This window comes from Prionailurus viverrinus, chromosome E3 (genome assembly GCF_022837055.1).
Source record: "Prionailurus viverrinus isolate Anna chromosome E3, UM_Priviv_1.0, whole genome shotgun sequence".
NCBI lineage: Eukaryota > Metazoa > Chordata > Mammalia > Carnivora > Felidae > Prionailurus > Prionailurus viverrinus.
In genome coordinates, this window is record NC_062576.1 from 16,532,466 (window position 1) to 16,550,307 (window position 17,842).

The 17,842-nt window shown below is 42.0% G+C and overlaps 1 protein-coding gene across 1 annotated transcript in view; it reads right to left on the reverse strand.

Moving 5' to 3' along the window:
* Positions 1-4,130: 4,130 nt before the first annotated feature.
* NIPSNAP2 (nipsnap homolog 2) overlaps positions 4,131-17,842 on the reverse strand; it is a 44,307-nt gene continuing 30,595 nt past the window's right edge. The window contains exons 8-10 of the mRNA XM_047839319.1: positions 11,119-11,213; positions 6,844-6,927; positions 4,131-5,260 (exon numbers count right to left, since the gene is read on the reverse strand). Coding sequence (XP_047695275.1) covers positions 5,196-5,260; positions 6,844-6,927; positions 11,119-11,213 — 244 coding nt within the window. The 3' untranslated portion in view covers positions 4,131-5,195. The remainder of the gene's footprint in view (positions 5,261-6,843; positions 6,928-11,118; positions 11,214-17,842) is intronic.

The window sequence follows — 17,842 nt, forward strand, 5'->3', positions numbered from 1 at the left end:
AAAAGATGATGGGGTGCCTGGGTGGCTCAGTTGGTTGAGTGTCCCAACTCTTGATTTCAGCTCAGGTCAGGATCCCAGTGGGATTGAGCCCTGCCTCAGGCTCTGCACTGAGTGTGGAGTCTGCTTGGGATTCTCTCTCCCTCTCTGCCCCTTTCCCCAGCTTGTGCTCTCTAAAAAATAAAAAAATAAATTTTAAAAAGGAGTAGGGATGATAGCACATGAATGGTAATTAAAAATGAGTTGGCATGGGGGCGCCTGGATGGCTCAGTTAAGTGTCTGACTTTGGCTCAGGTCATGATCTCACAGTTTGTGAGTTCAAGCCCCACGTCGGGCTCTGTGCTAACAGCTCAGAACCTGGAGCCTGCTTTGGATTTTGTGTTTCACTCTGCCCACCTCCCCCCCCCCCCCCCCACTCATGCTCTCTTTGTCTCTCTCAAATATAAACATTTAAAAAAAGTGAGTTGGCATGTGCAAGTAATATTCACCAGACCTACACACAACATATGGAAAATGAATTTGTAAATTTCAAATATTCCCAATGAAAATTCATAGACAAAATAATACAATTCGTTCTTCTATGGAGGTTTAATAAAAGGATTTGACAAATTGGGCTAGAATTGCTAAAGTGATTATTTGATAGATTAATATAATGATAGAAGATTCCTGTACATCACCAAGTGACCAGAACTCATCTAACCTGGCCTCATAGCAGCATGTGACACAGGTGATCTCATTCTTGATAGACTTTGTTCATTTAGCTTTCATGACATGCCACTTTCCTGAGTTTCTTCCTGTTTCCCTGGTGGTTTTTCACTCTCTCTTCCTGGTTCCTCCTTACCCTGGACCTCTTTTTCATCTACGTTCACTCCCCATAAGAATTTATTTATTTTTCGGGCAATAAAGTCCTCTTTATTTATTTAGTATAATCTGTTGTCAAATTGGTTAACACACAGTGCTCTTGGTCTTGGGGATAGATTCCTGTGGTTCATCGCTTACATACAGCACCCAGAGTTCATCCCAGCAAGGGCCCTCCTCAATATCCATCACCCATTCTCCCTTCTCCACCCCCCCCCATCAACCCTCAGTTTGTTCTGTGTATTTAAGAGTCTCAGTTCACAAATGCATATCTCCAGGCGAGGCTGTGCTCCTGAACTGCAGATTCAAATACACACATACCTGTCTGATACCTCCACCTGAATATCTGCAGAGACATCTCAAACTCATAAGCAAAATGATTCCTGATATTCACTTCCCCAGATCTCTTGCACCTACTTCACCTACAGCCTTCCCCATCCTTTCAGTTGGGGAGGCCAAAAACTTGAGTCACTTTTGGTTTTTCTCTTTCATTCACACTCCACGGTCGGTCGTTCAGGAAATCATTCTGTCTCTGCCATCAAGATACATTCAGAATCTCACCATTCTCCCTACTTCCACTGCTACCCCTAGTTCAAGCCACCATTTAAAATGTAAGTCAGATCGGGGCACCTGGGTGGCTTGGTTGGGTGTCCGACATCAGCTCAGGTCATGGTGTCACAGTTTGTGAGTTTGAGCCCCACATCGGGCTCTGTGCTGACAGCTCAGAGCCTGGAACCTGCTTCAGATTCTGTGTCTCCCTCTCTCTCTCCCTCTCCCCTGCTCTGCCTCTATCTCTTAAAAAAAAATGTTAAAAATAAAAAATAGAAAATGTAAGTCAGATCATGCCCCTCCTCTGCTCAAAACCTTTGAGTGGATCCCACCTCAGAGTAAAAGCCAAGGTCCTTTCAGTGGCCCCTAACACCCTACTGATCCAGCCCCACGACCTCTGACTTCTCCCACCAGGCAGTCCCTCTCCTCTGTTCCAGCCAGTGTCTGTGCTGCTCTAGTGCATGCCAGGCATGATCCTCCCTGAGGGTCTCTGCTGTGGCCATTTCCTCAGCGTGGTGGGATCCCCTTCCAAACACTGGCTAATTTTATCACCCCTTTTTGCTTAAATCTCAGCTTTTCAGCAAGGCCAACTCCGACCAGATTTAATACTGCATATTGCCCCTCCCAGCCCACCCTCAGAGTCCTATCTCCATTACCCCCTTCTACCTTCCCCTCCTATAGCATTTATCAACTACCATATCATGTAAGCTACAGTATTTTATGTTTTAATTGCCAAACTCCTTTCACTGGACTGGAAGCTTCACAAGGGCAGGGGTCACGTTTTGTTCATGATATTATTTTAGGTGTCTGGTGCTTGGCACATAACAGAAACTATTTGCTGACGTGACTAAAGACTATAGCCTAGTGTGAGGCAGGCTGCATTGTGAAATCCAATGACTTAATTAGGACAGAAATTCCTTTTCCCAGAGTAGGTGTATTCTGAAAGAGCTCTATTTTAGTTCGTCGCTCTGTGCTTTTCTGAACAGAAAGCCCTAAGAAAGCAACACAAGGGGCACCTGGGTCTCGGTTAAGCCTCTGACACTTGATTTCAGCTCAGGTCACGATCTCATGGTTCGGGAGTTTGAGCCCTGCATCGGGCTCTGCACTGACAGCATGGAGCCTGCTCGGGATTCTCCCTCCCTCCCTCTCTGCCCCTTCCCCTTCACACACATGTGCTTTCTCTCTCTCAAAATAGAAAGCAACACAAAAAGAGAATAACTGTTTCTAAAAGAAAATGTCATTCTTGCACATTCCGGTGCTCACCAGGGGAAGGGCCCCTAGATGGGGAATTGGGTAGATGAGGCAATTTGGGGAGCCTCATCCAACTCATCCCACAACTGTGAGCTCAGTTGTGATGGTTAATTTTGTGTCAGCTTGACTGGCCTCAGGGATGTCCAGATAGCTGGTAAAACATTATTTATGGGTATGTCTGTGAGGGTGTTTCTGGAAGATCAGCATTTTATTCAACAGAATGAATAAAAGACCCCTCCTCATTAATGTAGGTGGGCATCACTCAATCTTTTGGGGGCCCAAATGGAACAATGTAAAGGAAAGGCAGATTCACTCTGAGCTGGGATGTTCACCTTCTGCTCTCAGATACTGGAGCTCCTGGTTCTTGGCCCTCTGACTTTGGACTGGAAGTTAAGCCATCAGCTCTCCTGATTCTCAGACCTTTGGACTTGGACAGAATTATACCCCTGGTTTTCTTGGTTCTCTAGCTGGCAGATGACAGACTGTGGGACTTCTTGGCTTCCATAGCCGCAGTAGCCAATTCCTGTAAGTCTCTTTTTGTATATGTGGGTATCTAGATATCCTATTTGTTCTGTTTCTCTGGAGAACCCTAATAAGCCCAGTGAATGATAGAAAATTCCTGACTTCTGCATGGTTCACTTTAAGTCCACACAATTTGTTAGTGAAAAGTCTGTTCCCAGCAATTCTTTTCCAGTTCCGAATAGCTAGATCATCTTTACTAGTATTACTAATTCTACCATTTTTCTTTATGCAGTTTAGAAAGCAGTTTCATATAAACAGTTCTTTCACTCACATCCTAAAAATATGCTCTGAGCATCTAATCAGTAGAATTGTTAAAATGCATGTTTTTAGTTTAGTTTTTTTTTTTTTTTTTGAGAAAAGTGGGGGTTGGGGCAAAGAGAGAAATGGAGAGGGAGAATCCCAAGCAGGCTCCACACTGTCAGCACAGAGCCCGACATGGGGCTCAATCCCCTGAACCATGAGATCATGACCTGAGCCAAAGTCAAGAGTCAGATGCTCAACCGACTGAGCCACTCTGGGGCCCCGAAAATGCAGGTTTCTATGCCAGAGCTCACTATGCCCTCTCTCTCCTACTGCTTTCTGTGGCATTAAGAAGAGCCAGTTACAAAATTCAGAGCTGAAGGGATGTTAAATGTCATTGGGTTCCACCTCCCCGTTTTATAGGTTAAGGGAACAGAACACCAAAGAGGGAAGTACCTCATCAAGGAGCAGTGCATGGACTTGAAAGGGCCTGTTCTTCTGACCGCTACCCCAACCCCCCAAACTCCATGCACTGGTACACAAAGCCTGTTTCCCAAAACACCTTGTTCAATGGCTAGTTAGAAGCTGGTGAGCTTATTTAATATTTTGCTCTATAGACTCACATATGCCCACTTCACAGGGACAAGCTATTTTTCAAGAGGTACAGGGTCATTCTTAGCACAAGTTCATAAAAAAAGACTGCAAACATGTCATATGTGAAAATCAAGATGTTTTATTGACTTTTATATGTTCTTGGAGAAAACCATTCACATGTAAAAGTTTGACATTTGATATGAGAATTATTCACACTTTATTTTACACATAAATTCTTTAATTTGGGGGTCAGACCTAATTTTTCACTTCAACAGGACTTGCACATGATTACAGTCACAAAATTGGCACACTGTATTAAAAAACTAAATCAGAGCTAGACAAAGTAGGCAGCTTTATTCCAATTTAAATCTCAACATGCACCACCCCTCATACATAATCTTGGAAGTATCTGCTGTGAGCTTACTAAAATATTAACTACAGAATGTCTGAGGTCACAAATGATTGTTTACAAAATAAAACCTCTTTTCTTAATGCTACTCAATTTGTTATAGAAAAATATACAAATAAAAATTAGTGCTATTCAAGGCGTTCATTTCAGAATCACGTATGACACATTATTTCCCCTCATATAGAGCCATCACAATATACTAGGTAAAGACTGAGTTACTGATTAAATGTACCTTAGCAACCACTACCAGCTTAGTAATGACATGTCATTTACTATGCTGACCAATTAAACAGGAGAGAGAATAAAACACTTTCAGGTATCGGGTACACTCAGAATTTGTTCCTGGTCTGAGACTCAGAAATAACTGCTAGAGTAACATGACAAAATTTATATTTCTTCCTGATACAAGAAATTTGCCTAAAAATCTGTAATTATAAAACAGATTTGCTTTTTATAAAGAAATTGCTAACTTTTTTTTTCATGGTTAGATTCCTATTTGGAGAGGATTCAAATTTTAATTTGGGCCCTCTTTTCCCAGAGGGTGGGGAGGGGTGGCTGGTGGTTGGTATAAGGTATATTTGAGGACTGTTACAATCAAACTATAATAGTTTCCTTTCTTGTGATTATGTAAATTTTAAAGAAAAGAGGTCTCTCATAAGCTATATACAGCAGTTTACACTTCAGTGTTTCTTTTTCACTTGATATACAATTAAAATTAGTTTATGACAAATACTTGCCACATAAATTTATGTAGGCACATCTAAAATCTGCAGCTTTACTGGAGGGGTGAGGTCTTCAGTGGGATCATGATTCTGGATTCCATTTCCTGAATAAGTGGGACTGAAAACAAGGATCAAGATTACCGTGCTTGTTCTTTTCTAAACAGATTATGGTAAATATACATGAACGAATATGTTGCTGAGAACGTTCAGAGGACATGTTGCTTAAAATCAGAATAGAGGAAAATATAGGACTGATCTCAGGGGCAGAAATGTACAAGCTAATGGTAGATCAATTAACATCCTATGAGATGTTTTTAGAATTAAAGCAGATTCTGTCTGGAGATGTGTTTCATTTGTAGGGAATTAGGAAAGTCCATGTTTTAAGAAAAATGGTGCTTTATCAAAAGGTTGAGAACTTTGAACTAAAATAAAGTTATATAGGGGCGCCTGGGTGGCTCAGTCGGTTGGGCGTCCGACTTTGGCTCAGGTCACGATCTCACCCTGTGTGGGTTCGAGCCCTGCATCAGGCTCTGTGCTGACAGCTCAGATCCTGGAGCCTGCTTGTCTCCCTCTCTCTCTGCCCTTCCCTACTCACACTCTGTCTCTCTGTATCTCTCAAAAATATATAAACATTGAAAAATTTTAAATAAAGCTGTATAAAATCAAATAATACTGCATTTGACTATACTCTGTAAAGGGAAAGATACACGGTACTTCAAAAACTGTCACTGCTGAATAAAATAGGCCTCTGGAAACTAATGAAACTGTAAGAACAGGCAACAAAGTCACATGCAATTATATGGTGTTTTGAACTAAAAGACAAGATAATACTTATTTTCTAGAACAAACTACTCTTTGATTTTTGTTAGTAGTATATGAGCTTAAATGTACCTGAAATGCAACATGATTGGTACTTATTACCTGTGTCAGTATTTCTGGGTTGTATTCAGCCCAACTGTTCTTACAAAAATCAAACAACCAGGATTTCATAGCATACATGCATGCAGGTATGCATGCGCATGCACAGACATGTACATACAGAAAGTCAAAATGTCAATTTTCAAAATTTTTAATTGCTGTATTAAATTATAATGTTTTTGGGAACAGATAATTTTGATGAGAAAGGGAAAGCTTAGGAAAAAATTGTATAATAAATATTCAGAAAATATAGAAAAATACAAAAAAAAAAAGGTAATGATGTGAAGTTTACATCATGCAAGGGTCTGAAACTGTACCAGACAACGTACATGGTTTTTTTTGTTTTTTTTTAAGATTTTTTTTTTTTTGTACCCAATGTGCGGCTCGAACTTACAACTCTGAGATCAAGAGTTGCATGCTCCACTGACTGAGCCAGCCAGGCTCCCCACAAACATACTTGAAAGAATGAAAATTCCTTATTGAAAAGAAGTCATGCAACTATTAAAGAAAAATCTGACTAATCTTTATCCCCCCAAACTTATGATTCACCATCTTAGAGCAACATACTATTTAAAAAAAAAAGTACAAGGGGCACCTAACTGGCTCAGTCGGAAGAGCATGCGACACTTGAGCTCAGAGTCGTGAGTTCGAGGTCCACGTTGGGTGCAGAGATTACTTAAAAATTAATTAATTAATTAAAAAGTAACATATTAGCTTTAGGGTGAAAGAACATAAAACAGTAAGATGAGAAGAATGACAAGTTTTATGTCTTGAAAATGTTACCTGTATAATACACCAATTCTTCCCAGCCATGTTTATGCCATGCTGCATTCCGTATATCTTCCCTGGTCTGAAGATCCTTGTAAGCTGAAAAATAACCACACGGAAGAAACAAGACTTAATCCAAACACACTGTCCTGCATTCCACTAGCTATGTCCAACAAGTACTGATTCAGCTGCTCAGCTGGTTTTCTCAAAGCAACTACTGAGGGAATTTAGTACTAAGCTGGGATAATTGTGAGTTGGTTATTCTGAGAAAAATTATGTTAGGCCTTGTGAGAGAAGCAAATAAACAGATCTTTAAATGTTACAGTCTAGTGGACTCAAGACCTACCTTTCAAACCGAGGTTCTTCAATAATGTTAAACTCATAACCAGAAACTGTCAGACTATAATTAAGCAATATTCAATTTTGTTCAACATTTCCAAAGCACTACAATTATCTGGGTGAGAGACTGTGTTCAATGCAGTGGAGAACAAAAAGACAAGTAAAGACAAGGTCAACTGTTGAGCACTGTGGAATACTTGAGAACAGAGCCCACAGGAACAGGGAGGAGACTGGAGAGAGGTGTCTGGAAGGTGTGATTTGACCAGGTGGGTCGGGCTCAGAGGTTGAAAAGAATGTCACTGACAGATAGTAACAGAAGACAAAGGCATGCCAGGTGGAGAGAAGAGCATGGTCAAAGGTATCACAGTCCTTGGTGTCACATGGTACAATTCAGGTATCTCATCTGGGTGCCTTGGTTGCCAAATCCCAGCCTGGCAAGATCCTTCCAACTACTCACCAGGGAAATGCCTCTTGACAGGGTCAGACAAGATTAAAAGGACAAGAATCAGGGCTTCTAGTTTCTCTATTCTGGGACACACACCCTATTCTTCACAGGGCTTCTTTCTCCTTATGAGAAGACCTACCCTTGTAGGTATAGCAACTTAATCACCTAAAGATAAAATTTCCCTCAACTAGTAATAGAGCATAAATTTAGTACCTAAAATTGTGAAGAGGCTGAAAAACAGAAGGAAAAGAAATCTTTTACCTCTTACCACCCAGAGCAAAACAATTTAGCATTCATATGATAAGCAGCAGCATCCAACTGAGGGCAGGTGCATGGCCAGTGCACTGTGTGGTGACTCCCCCTTGCAGGGAACAGGTTGGAAAGGGCTGTGTTCTTTTTTTTAATTTCAGTTTTTTAATTTTCTTAGTTAAAATTTTTTTAATTTGGTAAAATATGCATAGCAAAATTAACTTTTAACCATTTAAAAATGTACAATTAGGTGGCATTAAGTAATTCACAATCATCCCACTTTATTATCCATCTCTGAAACTTTTTCACCATCCCAAATTAAAACTCTGTATCCACTGAACACTAACTTCCCATTTTCCCCTCCAGGCAGCCCCTAGGAGCCTCTACCCTGCATTCTGTCTCTATGAATTTGCCTATGCTAGGCACCTCATGTAAGCGGAATCTAATGTTTTCAAGGCTCATCTATGTTGAAGCATGTATTGGCATTTCGTTCCTTTTTATGGAAACAATGTTCTATTATATATACATACCACATTTTGTTTATCTGTTTATCCATCAGTGGACACTTGGGTTTGAGGCTTTTTAAAGGCAGGAAGCACTTGGGCATGTTCATATTACTGGGGAGAGGGAGCCCATAGATGGGGGTGGTGGAACAGATGGAAGGGGCAGGGCCTGAAGGAAGGTGAGGAAGGAATGGCATCAAGTGCGAGGGTAAAAGGAAGAGGTGCTGTGTTGTAGAATGATCTGCTTTGAAAAAGCCAGAAGTGCCCAAGTCTGAGCCTGGTTCAGTTACTGACGATTCTAGGTGATTGATTTATCATTTGTGAGGCACAGGTACCTCATTGTGGTTTGTAGTGGTGAGGATTAAAGAGAATGATGCAGAAAATAACACGCTGGAAGTGCCTGATAAACGTGGTTCTCTAAAAAATGTGGAAAAGTGAGGGTAAGTTTTTGGGGCAGGCTACTGAGAATTCATCTCTGCATATCTCGATACTTTTTCCTATATAATAGGGTAGTGGACATTTGGGACACTGACTGGGGACAACAAAGGAAGGTAGAGAAGAGTACTGCCTAAGAAAAGACACATGCCGCAATCTGGCCGCTCTCCAATGCCAGAGCACCACACTGTTCCTGGCTTCTGCGTCTCTGCATGGAGGATCATCTTGGTGAACTCCTTGTCAACTGCTGTTGTGAAGCCTTAAGTCCTCCCCATGGGACAGAGTTGAGGGCCTATGCTCCCCACAGCTTCTGTCAGAGCTCTGCCACTTACACCCGCCAGTGCCTGTCTGCTCTGTCACCCGCGAGTCCCTATCCAGACACACTGGAAACCCTGACATGAGTGGAGTGGGTACATGGCTTGCCCTCTGCCTAAGAGTCAAAGCACATGGCAACCCTGACCATCAAGTTCCTGTGCTCAGATACCGAGGGTGTCTGGGAAGGTGCGCAGGAGCCAAGCCTGAGGGGAAGGTGAGGGAAGAGGTCTGACTTTTCAGTTTATATCCTCCAGACAGACCACATAATTATTTAAAAAAAAAAAAAAAAAACGACTTCACCCCTACCTTCAACCCATAAAGGTTAAATTATGTTTAGCATAATCTCTAAAGGCAGGGACATATGTTTTGAAGATTTGTTCCCAAATCTATTATATTTGACAACTCTGATATTTATGAAGTCAAATCCCAGTTAGCTAGAGAACCAAGGTCCCTAGGACAACGTTGCACCTGATGCTCGTGGGAGCATCTATCATTTGGTGCAGGGTTTTCAGTTGCTTACACACCAGGGAGGCCCAGTGTGTGCAGCTGAGATCAGCAACTGGATGAAGCAGTGATTGGTGGAGGTGAGGATGGGGGTCTCTTCCCCAGACCCTGATGGTGTAAGAACTACTTTTCTTGCCTCAAGTAATCCACTTCAGACTTAGGTCCTCAGCAGGTCTCTTACCATTTAGCCAGTCTGCACTATTTGTAGTTTTCTGACCACTGTTTATAATAATTCTCATATCTCCATCACTATTCTAGCCCTTCCTGCTTGACTTTACCTGCAACCTATTTAGATCCAAGAGTCTAGCTCATATTCACCTTTTACTGATTTTCCTCAACTACATGTAAGTTTATATCCCTTTAAGCGCTGGGAGTGCCCCGAATATAACTCTGTTACTGATCACACACTGCCTCATGGCATATCCCTTATGTTGTCTTAATCCTTCATTAGCCCTGTCACTTATCTTTGTAAGCCTGCCACGCTAACACAGCAGGCTCTCAGGGTGCAGCACGTGGTGGGACTGAGCAGTCAAACAACATCTCAGTTTATTAATATGGTCTGGAAATGATTTCCACTTTTCATTTTTTAAGCTTTAATAAATAGGGGTGTCTTGGTGGCTCAGTCGGTTGAGCAATGGACCTTGGCCCAGGTCATGATCTCACAGTTCGTGGGTTCGGGCCCCACGTTGGGCTTACTGCCATCAGTGCAGAGCCGGCTTCAGGTTCTGTTCCCCTCTCTCTGCCTTTCCTCTACTGGTATTCTCTCTCTCTCTCTCTCTCTCTCAAAATAAACAAACATTTGAAAAAAACCCACAAAAACTTTAATAAACATACAGACGTGCCCAGAATGTACCAAGCTATTACTTAGACCTAATTCCTGTTCTTAGCAGGGAGACAGACACAAATAGCCACAACGTGATGACCTACATGATACTGGGCTCTGGGGGTTCAAGAGGAGAGTGACACTCATTAGGGGGGGCGAGGGGGCACACCTGAGTCAGGCCCTGAGAGATACTAAAGATGGTGCCAAACAAAAGTGGGCAGGGTTGGAAAAGTACACAGAGAAGGGCCTTTGGACAATGTAATCAGACACAAGGCAGGCAGCGAATGAGTGTGTGGGGAGGTGTCTCTCTGGTAAAATGCAGGATTGTTTCTGAGAAGTCATGGGAAGTGTCTAGAAAGGGACAACAGTTTTACCATCTTCCCTCTCCCACGGCTGGCTGCCTGTTCCTTTCACCACTATTCCCACTCCCACGTCAGCTGCTAATGTGCCACAAATCTACGGGCCTTTCACTGCTGACCTCTTTCCTTGTAGATAGTTCATCACTGTTGACCTCTTTCCTTGTAGATAGCCCAGCATTTACTTTCCATCTATGATGTTTGGATTTGCTATGGTGTTTAAAGTTACTGACTTGAGATGTGCTTTATTGCCTAGTTTAACTTATTTGGTAATGAACCCTGAAATCCCAGTAACACAAAAATGAAGGAAAAAATACATACCCCAAAGATGATGCACCATATATAGCTGCCCAATCTGAGAGAAGAATCCTCCAACTGCTTCATTACCATCCTGTCTGAAGCGAATTGCACGAGCCCTGTAAGGGACAATGACAATGTTCAGATACTGAATCAGGTACATTAAAAAGAATCAGATTTTTTCTATCCTCAGAGCAAGTTGTTCAATATGAAGACTGTTTTTTAACTACCAAATGCAATCGAATGTTATTTTAATATACAGAACCTATATAAGATGTAAATGTACTTTTCTGTAACTAGAAGAGTCATTTTTAGGGGAAATGGACAGTAATGACTAAACAAAATCAATGTTTCAGAGTACATGGTTGCACTCCTGATTCTTGACATAAAGTCAAGAAAATTGGCAGAGGATAGGACCTGTCAACTTAAACAGAATTGCTTCTCCAAGAACCTGCTGAGGGAAAGTGAGGAAAACCTGGATATTAGAACACTCAAGATGCCAAGAGTTACTCTATCTAAGGGAGACAGGGGCCACCCCTGGAGAGTGGGGTTTAAGACAGAGGAGAAGGGAGCACACCCTCAAAGCAGCTGCAGACCATGATTTCTGGAAGACACATGAGCTCTCTAAACTCGAAGGGAGATTCTTCAACCTCTTGGACAGCACATGGAAAAACATGAATGTGGAGCTTCCTACTGATATGCCATCACTATCAAAACTGGAACTGCCTCGTGGTATTATAATAGTGTTGTATGGTGACAGAAGGTAGCTACACTTGCCCAATCACTGTGCTATACACCTGAAACTAATTTAACATGTGTGTCAATTATATCTCAATAAAAAATGAAAGAAAAAGATTCTGCCTCTTGTTTTTTTTTTTCCCCCCTTACCAGAATGAACCATCAGGAAAATGAGTACCAAATGGCATTCCTATGTGTGGGAGAATATGTGTATATATATATATATATATATATATATATATCTGTGTATAACATGAAATTCTGATTATCTTGAAAAAGAAAACCAAAGCTGGAGGCATCACAAGCCTAGACTTCAAGCTATACTACAAAGCTGTAATCATCAAGACAGTATGGCACTGGCACAAGAACAGACACTCAGGTCAATGGAACAGAATACAGAACCCAGACATGGACCCACAAACGTATGGCCAACTAATCTTTGACAAAGCAGGAAAGAGTATCCAATGGAATAAAGACAGTCTCTTCAGCAAGTGGTGCTGGGAAAACTGGACAGCGACATGCAGAAAAATGAACCTGGACCAGTTTCTTACACCATACACAAAAATAAACTCAAAATGGATGAAAGACCTAAATGTAAGACAGGAAGCCATCAAAATCCTCAAGGAGAAAGCAGGCAAAAACCTCTTTGACCTTGGCCGTAGCAGCTTCTTACTCAACACATCTCCGGAGGCAAGGTAAACAAAAGCAAAAATGAACTACTGCGACCTCATCAAAATAAAAAGTTTCTGCACAGCGAAGGAAACAATCAGCAAAACTAAAAGGCAACTGACAGAATGGGAGAAGATATTTGAAAATGACATATCAGATAAAGGGTTAGTATCCAATCTATAAAGAACTTATCAAACTCAACAACTAAAAAACAAATAATCCAGTGAAGAAATGGGCAAAAGACATGGATAGACACTTCTCCAAAGAAGACATCCAGATGCCCAACCAACACATGAAAAAATGCTCCACATCACTCATCATCAGGGAAACACAAATCAAAACCACAATGAGACACCACCTCACACCTGTCAGAATGGCTAACATTAACAATCCAGGCAACAACAGATGTTGGCAAGGATGTGGAGAAAGAGTATCTCTTTTGCATTGTTGGTGGGAATGCAAGCTGGTGCAGCCACTCTGAAAAACAGTATGGAGGTTCCTCAAAAAACTAAAAATAGAACTACCCTAGGACCCAGCAATTGCACTACTAGGCATTTATCCACGGGATACAGGTGTGCTGTTTCGAAGGGACACATGCACCCCCATGTTTATAGTAGCACTATCAACAATAGCCAAAGTATGGAAAGGGCCCACATGTCCATCGATGGATGAATGGATAAAGAAGATGTGGGAGAGAGGAGGGGAAGATGGTGGCGTAGGAGGACGCTGGGCTCACTGCGCGTCCTGCTGATCACTTAGATTCCACCTACACCTGCCTAAATAACCCAGAAAACCGCCAGAGGATTAGCAGAACGGAGTCGCCAGAGCCAAGTGCAGACGAGAGGCCCACGGAAGAGGGTAGGAAGGGCGGAGAGGCGGTGCGCGCTCCACGGACTGGCGGGAGGGAGCCGGGGCGGAGGGGCGGCTCGCCGGCCAAGCAGAGCCCCCGAGTCTGGCTTGCAAAAGTGGAGGGGCCGGGCGGACTGTGTTCCGACAGCAAGCGTGACTTAGCGTCTGGGAGGTCATAAGTTAACAGCACTGCTCAGAAAGCGGGAAGGCTGGAGGACAAAGGGAGGGAGAGCTGCTGAGCCCCCAGACGACAGAGCTCAGTTTGGTGGGGAACAAAGGCGCTCACCAGCGCCATCTCCCCCGCCCATCCCCCAGCCAAAATCCCAAAGGGAACCGGTTCCTGCCGGGGAAATTGCTCGCTCCGCGCAAACACCCAACTCTGTGCTTCTGCGGAGCCAAACCTCCGGCAGCGAATCTGACTCCCTCCTGCTGCCACAGGGCCCCTCCTGAAGTGGATCACCTAAGGAGAAGTGAGCTAAGCCCGCCCCGCCTGCCCCCGTGCACCTTGCCTACCCACCCCAGCTAATACGCCAGATCCCCAGCATCACAAGCCTGGCAGGGTGCAAGTAGCCCAGGCGGGCCACGTCACCCCACAGTGAATCCCGCCCCTAGGAGAAGGGAAGAGAAGGCACACACCAGTCTGACTGTGGCCCCAGCGGTGGGCTGGGGGCAGACATCAGGTCGGACTGCGGCCCCGCCCACCAACTCCAGTTATACACCACAGCACAGGGGAAGTGCCCTGCAGGTCCTCACCACGCCAGGGACTATCCAAAATGACCAAGCGGAAGAATTCCCCTCAGAACAATCTCCAGGAAATAACAACAGCTAATGAGCTGATCAAAAAGGATTTAAATAATATAACAGAAAGTGAATTTAGAATAATAGTCGTAAAATTAATCGCTGGGCTTGAAAACAGTATAGAGGACAGCAGAGAATCTCTTGCTACAGAGATCAAGGGACTAAGGAACAGTCACGAGGAGCTGAAAAACGCTTTAAATGAAATGCAAAACAAAATGGAAACCACCATGGCTCGGATGGAAGAGGCAGAGGAGAGAATAGGTGAACTAGAAGATAAAGTTATGGAAAAAGAGGAAGCTGAGAAAAAGAGAGATAAAAAAATCCAGGAGTATGAGGGGAAAATTAGAGAACTAAGTGATACACTAAAAAGAAATAATATACGCATAATTGGTATCCCAGAGGAGGAAAGAGAGAGGGATAGGTGCTGAAGGGGTACTTGAAGAAATAATAGCTGAGAACTTCCCTGAACTGGGGAAGGAAAAAGGCATTGAAATCCAAGAGGCACAGAGAACTCCCTTCAGACGTAACTTGAATCGATCTTCTGCACGACATATCGTAGTGAAACTGGCAAAATACAAGGATAAAGAGAAAATTCTGAAAGCAGCAAGGGGTAAACGTGCCCTCACATATAAAGGGAGACCTATAAGATTCGTGACTGATCTCTCTTTTGAAACTTGGCAGGCCAGAAAGAATTGGCACGAGATTTTCAGGGTGCTAGACAGAAAAAATATGCAGCCGAGAATCCTTTATCCAGCAAGTCTGTCATTTAGAATAGAAGGAGAGATTAAGGTCTTCCCAAACAAACAAAAACTGAAGGAATTTGTCACCACTAAACCAGCCCTACAAGAGATCCTAAGGGGACCCTGTGAGACAAAGTACCAGAGACATCACTACAAGCATAAAACACACAGACATCATAATGACTCTAAACCCGTATCTTTCTATAACAACACTGAATGTAAATGGATTAAATGCGCCAACCAAAAGACATAGGGTATCAGAATGGATAAAAAAACAAGACCCATCTATTTGCTGTCTACAAGAGACTCATTTTAGACCTGAGGACACCTTTAGATTGAGAGTGAGGGGATGGAGAACTATTTACCATGCTACTGGAAGCCAAAAGAAAGCTGGAGTAGCCATACTTATATCAGACAAACTAGACTTTAAATTAAAGGCTGTAACAAGAGATGAAGAAGGACATTATATAATAGTTACAGGGTCTATCCATCACGAAGAGCTAACAATTATAAATGTCTATGCGCCGAATACCGGAGCCCCCAAATATACAAAACAATTACTCATAAACATAAGCAACCTTATCGATAGGAATGTGGTAATTGCAGGGGACTTTAACACCCCACTTACAGAAATGGATAGATCATCTAGACACACGGTCAATAAAGAAACAAGGGCCCTGAATGAGACATTGGATCAGATGGACTTGACAGATATATTTAGAACTCTGCATCCCAAAGCAACAGAATATACTTTATTCTTGAGTACACATGGAACATTCTCCAAGATAGATCATATACTGGGTCACAAAACAGCCCTTCATAAGTTTACAAGAATTGAAATTATACCATGCTTACTTTCAGACCACAATGCTATGAAGCTTGAAATCAACCACAGAAAAAAGTCTGGAAAACCGCCAAAAGCATGGAGGTTAAAGAACACCCTACTAAAGAATGAATGAGTCAACCAGGCAATTAGAGAAGAAATTAAAAAATATATGGAAACAAACGAAATGAAAATACAACAATCCAAACGCTTTGGGATGCAGTGAAGGCAGTCCTGAGAGGAAAATACATTGCAATCCAGGCCTATCTCAAGAAACAAGAAAAATCCCAAATACAAAATCTAACAGCACACCTAAAGGAAATAGAAGCAGAACAGCAAAGGCAGCCTAAACTCAGCAGAAGAGAAATAATAAAGATCAGAGCAGAAATAAACAATATAGAATCTAAAAACACTGTAGAGCAGATCAACGAAACCAAGAGTTGGTTTTTTGAAAAAATAAACAAAATTGACAAACCTCTAGCCAGGCTTCTCAAAAAGAAAAGGGAGATGACCCAAATAGATAAAATCATGAATGAAAATGGAATTATTACAACCGATCCCTCAGAGATACAAACAATTATCAGGGAATACTATGAAAAATTATATGCCAACAAATTGGACAACCTGGAAGAAATGGACAAATTCCTGAACACCCACACTCTTCCAAAACTCAATCAGGAGGAAATAGAAAGCTTGAACAGACCCATAACCAGTGAAGAAATTGAATCGGTTATCAAAAATCTCCCAACAAATAAGAGTCCAGGACCAGATGGCTTCCCAGGGGAGTTCTACCAGACGTTTAAAGCAGAGATAATACCTATCCTTCTCAAGCTATTCCAAGAAATAGAAAGGGAAGGAAAACTTCCAGACTCATTCTATGAAGCCAGTATTACTTTGATTCCTAAACCAGACAGAGACCCAGTAAAAAAAGAGAACTACAGGCCAATATCCCTGATGAATATGGATGCAAAAATTCTCAATAAGATACTAGCAAATCGAATTCAACGGCATATAAAAAGAATTATTCACCATGATCAAGTGGGATTCATTCCTGGGATGCAGGGCTGGTTCAACATTCGCAAATCAATCAACGTGATACATCACATTAACAAAAAAAATAGAGAAAAACCATATGATCCTGTCAATCGATACAGAAAAGGCCTTTGACAAAATCCAGCACCCTTTCTTAATAAAAACCCTTGAGAAAGTCGGGATAGAAGGAACATACTTAAAGATCATAAAAGCCATTTATGAAAAGCCCACAGCTAACATCATCCTCAACGGGGAAAAACTGAGAGCTTTTTCCCTGAGATCAGGAACACGACAGGGATGCCCACTCTCACCGCTGCTGTTTAACATAGTGCTGGAAGTTCTAGCATCAGCAATCAGACAACAAAAGGAAATCAAAGGCATCAAAATTGGCAAATCAAGCTTTCGCTTTTTGCAGATGACATGATATTATACATGGAAAATCCGATAGACTCCACCAAAAGTCTGCTAGAACTGATACAGGAATTCAGCAAAGTTGCAGGATACAAAATCAATGTACAGAAATCAGTTGCATTCTTATACACTAACAATGAAGCAACAGAAAGACAAATAAAGAAACTGATCCCATTCACAATTGCACCAAGAAGCATAAAATACCTAGGAATAAATCTAACCAAAGATGTAAAGGATCTGTAGGCTGAAAACTACAGAAAGCTTATGAAGGTAATTGAAGAAGATTTAAAGAAATGGAAAGACATTCCCTGCTCATGGATTGGAAAATAAATATTGTTAAAATGTCAATACTACCCAAAGCTATCTACACATTCAATGCAATCCCAATCAAAATTGCACCAGCATTCTTCTCGAAACTAGAACAAGCTATCCTAAAATTCATATGGAACCACAAAAGGCCCCGAATAGCCAAAGGAATTTTGAAGAAGACCAAAGCAGGAGGCATCACAATCCCAGACTTTGGCCTCTACTACAAAGCTGTAATCCTCAAGACAGCATGATATTGGCACAAAAACAGACACATAGACCAATGGAATAGAATAGAAACCCCAGAACTAGACCCACAAACGTATGCCGAACTCATCTTTGACAAAGCAGGAAAGAACATCCAATGGAAAAAAGACAGCCT